An 11,048-nucleotide genomic window follows, 5' to 3' on the forward strand; every position below is an offset into this window, starting at 1 on the left:
CAGACAGACAAAGTTTCCAAGTGACTTGTGAATATAGTGGAGCATGTAGCAGCTAAAGCCCCAGATTTTTCAGTCAGGAGTGGGTGGAAACTGAAAACTGAGCTGAATATCGGACTCCAGATGAATTCTAATGTTGTGTCTACTGGTTAAAGTGGGCTTGTTTGCAAACATCTCAGCCATAACCATTGCAAGTTCACACTTTATAAGAGCTAGCTCAAAGTTCAGTTCACACAGATTATAATAAACAGCTCACGTTCATAGTTCACAATATGGAATTTTAAATGAAGATCACAGTCCCAAAAAACACTTCATGTGAATTTCTCCCATTTAAATAGAGAGCTTTTTTACAAAATGCTGTGATTTGGTTTGAAGAACTTTGCAGTTGTTGGCTCGTGATTCCTTTGCTAATGATTTCTGGTGATCATCAGTCACTTAATGAGCTGGCTTTCCACTGTTTTGTTTTCCCTCTCTCTACAGTGGTTTCACCTGGCATTGTGACAATCCTTTTTTCTGCTCAAAATGAGTTTTAACTCAGCAGCGTGAGTGTTGTTATGTCTCGCGGGTGTTAGCGACACTTAGTGTGTCCGTCTGCTGGGCAGGTAGTAAACAGGGCATTTATTTATCATTTGTTGTTTTTGTTTTTTCTGAAAAAGCTGCCTGCAGCTGCTGGAAATGAGGACTAGCTGAGAGGAACGTATGTATCTGACATAAAAGTGGACTTACTATATCAGTGAAGACTCCCGGCCTCATGAGATTGATCATCTTAGCCACCTGGTAGATGTCGACGACACCTTCATTCTCCAGCTGCTGGGATAGTGTGGTGAGAGCACAGAACATGCCTGCTGACACTGCGCCATACCTGTGTGCAAATGTTCAAAATCAGCTCTGCGTGACAACTGTCAACGTCAGATGTCCAAAATCCTTAATTTAACTCTATTACAAATGACAATGTGTAGGGTTGCTAGTTTTAATGCTAGGGCCTTATCAACACCTTAATTAACTGTAGACTGTGAAGTTCTTAACATATGTGCACTCCTCTGCAACCAACAAGTAACTGCCAAAATAAAACACATTACAGAAAATGAAAGGATAAAATGTGTGATGTATCTATTTCCACATTGTTGGCAATTAGCATCCCATCATGTTAGAATCTGGTGTAGATGGGTGAGGGGACAGATTGGCCCCTCTGTGACAACTTCAGATACAGCTTTATAAGTAAATGAGGGAGGAGGTGTGATTGATTATCAATTAGCTGATGTTTTCACTGATATCAGCCGAGGTGCTGACGGGCAGGGGTCTGAAGGAAAGACGTCAGCTGGGAACAACTGTACAGGTTATTATGGTTGCCTGGTTAGAGACTTTAGAGTGGTGTTTTTGTTTATTGTGTTAGCTGCCTGTAGGTTCTCAGTGCCAGTGTACGCTAACAGCCTTTCAAACCCCAAGCCATGGAAAAGTCTCCACATTCACTGGCTAGTGCAACAAGAACAAATCAAAAGGTAACTAAACAGTCTCAGCATTCTTTTGCTACTTCTAAACCCTTAAAATCCAGATGCAGCCTTTTGTCTGTTTGTGTACACAAAAGACAATAAGCAAGACCAGCAATGTGGTAAAAATCAAATATATCTTATTCTACAGAGTCCTGGACTAGTTTATGACTGGATATCAGGGGGGAATAAACTGAACCGTGATGAAAACAGATTTCTTTATGATCTCTAACTTGAAAACCGTGGATAAAATCGTGTGTTTGCCCTTACAAATAGACTTTCTCTGTTAACAGAGGATAACATAGTGGCAAGACAAACGTACTCATCGTGCACGATGGTGGGGCCATCTCGAGTCATGGCCTCCTCTTTGATGACACTGATGAGCTCGAAGGTGCTGCTGAGAGGGGCATCGGGGTTGGGCCATTTAGGGCACTGAAAATGTCTCACCTCTAGAACGTAGTCATCCTGTCGCACACAGAAAGGGAGTGAAACAAACACACATGACATATATAATGTAATTCCTCTTTAGGATTGTACAAATCAAAAAAATCAAACACCAAGAATTCCCTGACTTGCGATGCGTCACGTCACAATAATCAAACACCGAGTATGGTACATGTAACGAGGCAGAGCTTCAGGTACCTGTGTGGCCTCAAGGATGAAGTCGTGGATGATGATCTGCTCCTCATTGGAGAGGCACAGTCTGTCCTTACTGATGAGTGTGACAGTGAAGGCAATGCAGTTCATGGCCTCTTCTCGACTCGGCCAGTAAACAAATTCATCCTCAGCCTGCAGAGAAGCAACGGCAAGTCAAACAAGGTATGCTGCATTTACATTTATTCATTAACTCTAGCAGAAGTTCTTCATTTTATTGATTTATCCGTGGTTACGCTTCCTGTCTGTATGTAGACTGGATGCAGATTGCCCCTAAATTAGACATAAAACAGAGGGAAAATAATCACAAGATCATTATTATGTTTCAGGGTTACTTACCAGGCCCTGGTTGTCAGGCAGCATGACGATAATTTGAGCATTATGGTCCCAAATCATCCTCCAGAAATCTGTAGTGGTGTGGGGTAAAGGATGCTGGGTAATGATGAATTCATTACTCCTGAAGTAACCCTGAGGTGACAAGAGGTGAGCAGTTAGCCTCTCTAAAGCTCATAAACAGATGGATGATTACGAAAGTTGACTAGTGATCATTTTTCTAAGAAACTGTAATCAAGAACGTCAGACCTGTCAATAAAGTTCCTCAAAATACCCAGTGAGCCTGACTATCACACCGTACCATTATGTAGGATGCATTAATGTAATCTGTTCCTTTCATTCCAGGCAGAGTGGTGAGTCCGACCCTTGCTCGCTCCGCTGTGGAGAGGCAGAAAGATGGAAAAAACACACTTTAAAATCGCACACCCAGGCCTCTGTAATATCACACTCGCTGATAATGCACACATTCATTACCAGTCCTCTCTGTTGCTATAGCAACAGATACTCCTCTCCTCCCCCATGAGAGTGCAGGGAACACATAGAAAGATTAACTTATAGGATTATGGAAATAGATTCTAATTTTGGAATATGAAAAAAAACAGGAAAATGTAGAATATTAAATGAGGTAATGCTTTGAGTCAGAGCTTTATTTCCTGTTATTTTAAAAAAGGAAGGAAAAGTTACCAACAGAGAATAGATTGATTGAATTTGTGAAAAAAATGCTTTTTAATTGTGTCAAAATGTAAATGTATCCTTCAAATTTAAACATATTATTGCTGTATGACTCCTTTTAAGAGAGCCTCCCCTGTTACTCTCTGTGTAAAGCCGCAATAACCAGCCCTCCTCACACCCCTGAATGCAGCTGCTTTACATGTTCGACAGAGCTTTGGTTCTCCAAGACCTAAGCACCACTGCAAGTGTGCTGTGGTAAAACAGATAAGATACTTACAGGGAACCACTGAGGAATTGCGGTTCTTCTCCTTGTTGCTGTCTTTGTGGGCACTGAAGCACTCCACAAAGCGTGAGTTGCACTGAGTCAGAAGCTGGGGTGAGAGAAGGCAAAGACCAGAAGATCACATGTTAGTCCCTGTGAGTTTAAGTCAAAACATGAAAAATAAAGATATATTGTTGTTTAACACCCAAGACTAGCATCAATTTTCACACAATAATAATGAGCATGTGAAGCTCAAGAGGAAGTGACATTATGTGTGGGCAATTAGTTTCTCTCTCCTGATGTCGAGAGAGCAGGAGCTTGATGAAACATTCATCAGGCTTTGCATGAGACAGCAGGGGTGACAGACATGACTTTATTACAGCCAACATCAGAGACACTCTCCAACTAAACCCGCCTGCAAATGAAAAGTCACCATGCACGCTGAACTAACAAGCTTCTGATCCAAAGACCTCCTCGATAACTGCCGACGGTGACAGCACGTCTAACCGGACCAGTCAAACTCCCAGAAGGTTTACTCACCCTGAACTGCTTCTCCAGCTGTGTGCGGCCTGTCGAGTTGGGCGTGAGGATGCTGTTGACATAGCTGTGCAGCTGCCAGGCAGGCACCTCTGTCTCTGTGCTCAGGATGTCCTCCATCAGAGCATCGTGGATGAAAACATACTGCTCCTGAGGGAAGACAGACATTAAAGGTTTGGGAAATAATAATAATAAAAGGAAATAAAAGGGGCATGAAGAAAAATGGCATTGCGACATAAAAACAGACATTGAAAAACAATTGAAATAAAGAGCTGCAATCAGTGGTGGAAGAAGTACTTTTCTTTTACTAAAAAGTAAATGTAGCAATATCAATATCACATAGCCTTTTTCCATTCGTGTGCTGTCTTGGCTTGACTGGCGCATTAGTGCAGCGCAGCAGGGATTTGCATTTCCATTACAACAGGGCTGACCGCTTGAAGGTGTCTCTTTACAGGCAGAGAGCAATGATTGAATGAAGAGAGGGGCCAGAGTTAGCTGGGCGTGGTTTGGCAAAAAACGTTGCATTTAAACTGGTAATAGAAATGCAAATCATCGTGGCATGATTCGACTTGGCATGGCCAAAATTCCCAATAGAAAAGCCCTAACAGCATAAAAATACTCTGTTACAAGTAAAAGTCATGCACATAAAATTGTACTCAAGTCAAAGTACATATACAAATATCAATATATACTACCAAAAGAAAGAACTCATTATGCAGAATGGCCCATTTCAGAATCATATGTATTATATTGCTGCTGCATTTATGTAGTGTAGTAAAAAGTACAATATCTACCTCCAAAATGTAGTGGAGTAGACGTATGGAGTAGCATAAAATGGAAAAACTTACATAAGTACAAGTACCTCAACACTGTACGAACCGTGCATTTCAAGTTTTATTGGATTATTTCACAATCTAATTATTTTATTATATATTTTATCTCTATGTCTTATTTCAATGTTTTTTTTTTTTTTTTTTTTAAATTTTGAACACATTGGGTCTCCATGAGAGAAACCAAGAAAAGGAAACAGTTGACAAAGCGAAAAAGAAACATCAGATTAAAGATTTGATTTGATTGATTGAAATAATGTACAACATAAGGGAGGTTTTCTTGTTTCTTACCTCAGTCTGAACTAGGTAGTTGCGTTGTGTGCGGATATGTTTGAGAAAATCCAGGACGCTGACTGTGCTTTTGTCCTTGATCTGCTGTAGCATGCTGTCAATGACAATGTATGTTCCTGTGCGCCCAACCCCTGCACTGAGGAGCAGAGCACAAAGCAATATGAGCATAATGGCAGGCCCATAGAGGGAGCTATAAACCAAATCAGCAAATATGAGAATCTCATAAGTAACACTCATTTAGCCCGGGAACTCGGTAATAAGTACTGTACCTGCAGTGCACCAGGACGGGGCCCATGTCTGCAGTACGAGCTGCTGATGAGCGGTTGATGAAGGTGAGGACAGGGAGGGTGTACTCTGGTACTCCCATGTCAGGCCACTGAGTGTAGTGATACTGGACCACAATGCGCTCATTTAGCTTCCCTTTTGGGTTCCCCTTCTGGCCCTAGAACATGAGAGAAGATTTTAATTACATACCACAAAAATAACTCTTATCTAACCTTAACTTACCTTCCTACCACTAACTCTGAGCACACATATAAATAAAATAAAGTCACTCCTACACAGGATTAGCAGGTATGATAAATATATCACTTGGCCACTTAAGCTGCTGTTTTTAGGAGTTATGCTACAGTGACTTTCTGTTATTTAGTTGATTGCTTTTGATTGGACGGTATTTCTGATGTTTCCTAGCAACCAATATACAAATGCCCAATTTAGTAAATCACTAGTTTGTAGTTACTAAGAACTTTAAGAGGGCTTTATGCTCAAACTCAGCTGGTGGAAGAATTCACCAGTGACAATAAAGCTTATTACAGCAAGAGGCTCTGAGTTACCTTTTTAACTTTAGTGTTTCTTATAAGGAAACGCCGCAGTGTGTAGCAGGCGTGCACTTTGGTGCTTTTCAGTGTCACCACAATGTTTCCATACTGCTCGCTGTTCTCTGTCGGCCAGTACTGGTCACATTTTCGCTGTAAGGACACAACAGACACAATGAAAGATACACCACGTCAGTACAATCATCTCTGTGAGGGATTTGTTTATGATTTGGTATATTTTATATTTCTGTAAATGATTCAAGTGAACATACTCTGCCTTTCTCCACCAGATTGGTAATCATGATGATGATTCCAGTATTCTGCTCCCAAACCATCCTCCAAAAGTCCTCAAATGTAGACTTGAGAGGACCCTGAGCAGCTATATAAGCTCTGGGCCGGTTGTAGCCCTGAAACAGTAGAGAAATATATTTACAATCAATAATGATTGTAAATATTGTACAATAATGTATAAATTACCCACAACCCCTGATACAACTGATACGACTGGTTTACTGACACAAAACATTGGGAGGTCATGAAATCCAATCCTTCAGCTGACAGAAATTGTAATTAAAATAGATACCAAATGGTCATTTCTCTGTAAGTTTTATGATTTTGATAACTAAATTATGGTTTTAAAAAGGTGTCAGCATGGCAATGAGCACTATTAATAATTATTTTGTTTCATTCAAGACAGTTTCATTTACAATCTTTCAAACATAAAAAAAAGAAAACCAAACCAGGACCTGCAGGAACAACAAAAAAACAAAAACATGTCAAGAGGTTGGTAAAACTCACATCCACATAGTTAGCATTGATGTAATCCGAATGTTTGGCATCTTTCCCTGCCAGAGCTCGTAATTTCACCCTGCTGTGGTCATCTAGGGAACGCATCGACATATTTGTGTAAATTATTAAAAGGATGAAAACATGTTATAAAAACATTATTAGATTCCTCAGCAGTAGACATCATAATCAGATTTTATAGCTGACTCACAGGCCACAATATTGATGTATCTGTTTTTGTGCTTGTTGTCAGGATGATTGGAATGTTCTGCTGTGATTTTCAGGTCTGCTGTGGAGCGTTGGACCTCCTGGAGTGAGACAAAAAAATAGGCAGATGGATTTTTATTAAACGAGGAGAGAAGAGGATGTAATGGTATGACATTATTATAGTTCTATTTACTTAAACTGTGGGTGCTTTTGTAGATTTATTATTATTTATTATTTTTTTATGGTACTATTGGTTTTTTAAAAGGGAACATTTCCTTTTCTTTTCAAACTTTCAGGATAAACTGCAAAGCAGAACCTCTTACAGGGATTCAGTGTCTCAGTCAAGGACACTTCAGCAGAACAGATGCTTACTGCCACTGGGGCTTGAACTCAGGCCTCCAGTAGGACAGCCTTCTTCTTCCCCCTCTTCTTCACTACAGTACGCCACACTGCGCTCGCCCACCCCTAAATACAACAATCATTTCCAACACAGCTTCATTGCGATGCATTTGAAAATTATGCACACAAGCTTCACCATCAAATGACCCCAATTAGAAGGAATCCTCGAGGGGTGAAGCTTTTGCCTCGATTCTTAACCTGGTTACACAGAGAATGTGTTCTCATCCAGTCAACCAGCAGACAGACCTTCCCTAATTAACCTCCGTCTCTCTTGATCTTTCTCTCCTTCTTTTTCTCAACCATCTGCTCAGAATTACCAACCCTTCACACAAACACATGCATAAAACAATCTTTAACCACTGTTCAGACCCATTTGTAGACAACATGTACACAGTAGAGGGGGAGATGAACTGTGCTGAATAGGCTATCAGTACTTATTTATCTCAAGAAAAAAAAAGACAAATGTACTTTTATATATTTTGCAGTCTTAGGAGGCTTAACGACCTAACCTGTAGGGAGCACATCGGTATTTGCGTGCAATTTGTGCCTGTGCTGGAAAACGGAGGTGATTATTTCTCCAATTTCTGAGCTGGAAATAACCAACACAACATTTAGCCATTGCAACACAACAAATAAACATCAGCCCCTGACATCGGTGAATGCCATCTTATTACCAATAAATCAGTGCTTCCCTACTCCCCTTTTTGGTTCAGTTCAGACAAACTCTTATGCGTTTGGTCCACACTAAGTTCCAATTATAGGTTTCATGCCAGACTAAAATAACCAAAACAAACAACTAGACCAAGACTGCTTTAAAAAGAGGGTCTGGGTTTGTCTCCAAGTAGCATGGGGTGAGGTTTGTTTGTGTTGTGAAAGCAGAACAAGAGAACAGAATACAACACACTTATGAACAGAATACAACACACTTATGATTGTAAACAGAACATTTTAGATCAGAAAATCAAAAGCTAAACTACTAATAAATCAATCTGTTAAATATGAGCAGCCATGAAGCAAATGTTTAACAGATCTGTATGAGTAGTGATTTTGTGTATTTACCAATAAAAAGTGGGTGACATATAGCAACCACACAGTAACTAATCCCCATAATACTGTGCTAATATTTGTCATGTTTCTACCCATTCATCACTATTTAGAATATAGAATTTTTTTATTTTTTATTGCCTGTTTGCACCGTGGGTCCGGGAGGACTGAAATTTCATCTATGCTGTATGTGTCGTGCATGTATAGCATACTTGGCAATAAAGTTGACTTGACTTGACTATTTATGAAAATGCTCATTATCAATTATTTATTAGTTATTATTAAGGTGCCCTAAGGTGCTGCAAGACTTTCTGTCACCTGAATTTGATTTCTCTGTGTGGGTCCATGTAATGCTGATGATGCAGGATTCAGGTTTACTCCACTTTTTAGTTTGTAATAGGTCAAGCAGCAATAAAAAGGCAACAACATATCCCTTATATCTCTTTTCTTCCTCTTTGTATGGAGGACTAACTAACTAAACTAACTAAACCCATCGAGAATGTAAAAGATTAACAATGCATCAATTGAAGTGCCGTTGACAGTATACCTCAAATTCCTCAGAGAAACCTTGCAGGTTGTTCTTGTAGAGCTCCATGATGTGTTTAATAAAGTGCTTAACGGGGATGGCCTCCATGTCATCTGCAGAAGAAGACACAGAACAGTTAGCAGTGTATGTGGTTCATAGTGCATTATTGGGGTTTATTAATAGCCACTATGTATTCTGTGAGTGTGTTGGTACAATGCAGTACACACATTGATATCAATGTAATTTGTGCAGCAAATGTATAGTTTTCTGACGTCAAAATCAGTCCATTTCTACATGAAAATGATTAGATTAGAAAATAAAAGCCAGTTTTGTGTTACTTTAACAGATCTATCACAAATGTCTAGAGTTGATATTTTGAGCATTTATATGAGGGAGCATCTGTCTCATCTGAGCCAAAGCAGCCCCAAATCACACATGAGGGATCTTAGATAAGACTGGTTACCATCACATTGGGACAATAGTGCAGTGGCCCCAGCTGTCATCGCTGCTGATACTGGCCAATGTCTTAACTAATGCACCCTCGCAGCTGGGGCCTTTAGGGCTCTTACTTGCCTCAGTGGTTACAGCATAAAGGTGAATTCTGGTTAGTTAATATGTTCATTTATCAAAATGTCTTTCCTCCCCTGTAGTAGTGTCAAGAGACATCAGTCTAATCAGTTCATCAGAAGGGTTCTGGGTGAAACGTAGCCTTAGGAGCAAGAAACTGAAATGCAGGACAACTGATAAAGCCCAATTCTTTTTGACAGGATATAAAACTGTGCAGAGGTATGTTCACATGTATGCTTGCATGTCCCACAGCATCATGTGTAGTATAAATACTTTTAATCTCATTCTGTCATTTTCCACTTCAGACACTAAAATGTCTACAAGAAATCAGCAATGCTAATTCTGAGCATAAAAGTCACCATAAAGTCACTCTTCAATGAATTTCATTTTCTTGCACAATGTCAACTTAAATCAAGTACATGATCGGTCATTCGGAATATATGTGCTGTAAGGAAATTGCCATAGTTTCTAAGAGAGTAGAAGGACAGGACAGAAAGAAAAGGATAAAGGAAGAAAAAGACAAGCAATAAAACCCTAATGAATGTGAAGTCGATACCAGCATCAGCTGTACTCTTTAACTATGATATCACAGACTTGAAAAATCACAGAGCTTTAAGCGACTGTGAAAAGTAAAGTCTGATATCGACTAGCTGCCACTGTTCTGCTGCCTGGAACATTAAAGCCAGTCACACAGTTTCTACAGAGGTGCTCCCAGAGTCATTTCAGATGTAAATCAACAGAAAATGTGCAAATGCAGACATTAAGGTGAAAGAGAAAACCATTTGAAAACAGTTAACGGTGGCTTGTGGATATGTTCTGTATAAACACTTTACAGCCAGTCAAGATTCCTTTCTCATTTCTGGGATTTTTTAGTACTCAGTTTCAGTCTTTAAAGGGTTAAATAATACAAATTTATTTCACAATCCTGTCAAATGAACTCAAGTACTCAACACTACCATTTATTTCAACCATGCACCATTAAACCACTGTCCATCCATTAATTTAGCTGTTTCACCATTTATCCATTACTTTAAATCTTTGAACTGTTTAAACATTAGAATACTCCCTGAGGAACACAAGTACCATATAATGTAAGTACCCTTGGTTGGGAATCAATGATCTAGAAAACTGCAAAAAAAAAGTGAATCTTAAGGATACTTGAACATCACATCTCTGAACATTCTAATATTATGGAGGAAATACAGCTTACCTGGTATAGGGATGACTGGTATATTCTCATTGGCCACCACTCGTGGAGAGCTGCTCTCCTCCACATAGAAGTGAGCTGTCTGGAAAAATCTCCTACAGGGACACAGAGACAAGTACAGTGAGATGCCACAGTAATGTCTATTAGGGAGTCGTTATCCCAATTGTTCTCAGATCCGGTCTGTCAACATCAGCATCTAAGAGTTGCATAGAATGACATGGGAACAGCAGAAAACTGCTAATGAAAACCCCAGAGTAGTTGAGACACAGCTGATCGCACAGAGAGAGTCAGTGGCGGTGAGCGACTTCTGGAAACACAGTCTGAGCTGACTACAGGGAACAGGTAAACAACTCATAATGACACACTGCACAGCCAAATTTAGCTTTTTACTCAAACTGAAGACAAGAAATCCAAACACAAATTCGCTCTTTAGG

The 11,048-nt window shown here is 39.8% G+C and overlaps 1 protein-coding gene across 2 annotated transcripts in view; it reads right to left on the reverse strand.

The window, feature by feature from the left end:
* ca16b (carbonic anhydrase XVI b) overlaps positions 1–11,048 on the reverse strand; it is a 96,036-nt gene that overhangs the window by 1,171 nt on the left and 83,817 nt on the right. For both annotated transcript variants that reach the window (XM_035661934.1, XM_035661933.1), the window contains 15 exons: positions 10,618–10,709; positions 8,862–8,953; positions 6,876–6,972; positions 6,677–6,759; positions 6,151–6,285; positions 5,897–6,031; positions 5,333–5,505; positions 5,064–5,199; positions 3,946–4,092; positions 3,421–3,514; positions 2,773–2,849; positions 2,478–2,606; positions 2,127–2,273; positions 1,807–1,949; positions 724–859 (listed from right to left, as the gene is read on the reverse strand). In XM_035661934.1, coding sequence (XP_035517827.1) covers positions 724–859; positions 1,807–1,949; positions 2,127–2,273; positions 2,478–2,606; positions 2,773–2,849; positions 3,421–3,514; positions 3,946–4,092; positions 5,064–5,199; positions 5,333–5,505; positions 5,897–6,031; positions 6,151–6,285; positions 6,677–6,759; positions 6,876–6,972; positions 8,862–8,953; positions 10,618–10,709 — 1,816 coding nt within the window. The remainder of the gene's footprint in view (positions 1–723; positions 860–1,806; positions 1,950–2,126; positions 2,274–2,477; positions 2,607–2,772; positions 2,850–3,420; positions 3,515–3,945; positions 4,093–5,063; positions 5,200–5,332; positions 5,506–5,896; positions 6,032–6,150; positions 6,286–6,676; positions 6,760–6,875; positions 6,973–8,861; positions 8,954–10,617; positions 10,710–11,048) is intronic.

This window comes from Morone saxatilis, unplaced genomic scaffold (genome assembly GCF_004916995.1).
Source record: "Morone saxatilis isolate NCDOM2014 unplaced genomic scaffold, NCSU_SB_2.0 Contig18, whole genome shotgun sequence".
NCBI lineage: Eukaryota > Metazoa > Chordata > Actinopteri > Moronidae > Morone > Morone saxatilis.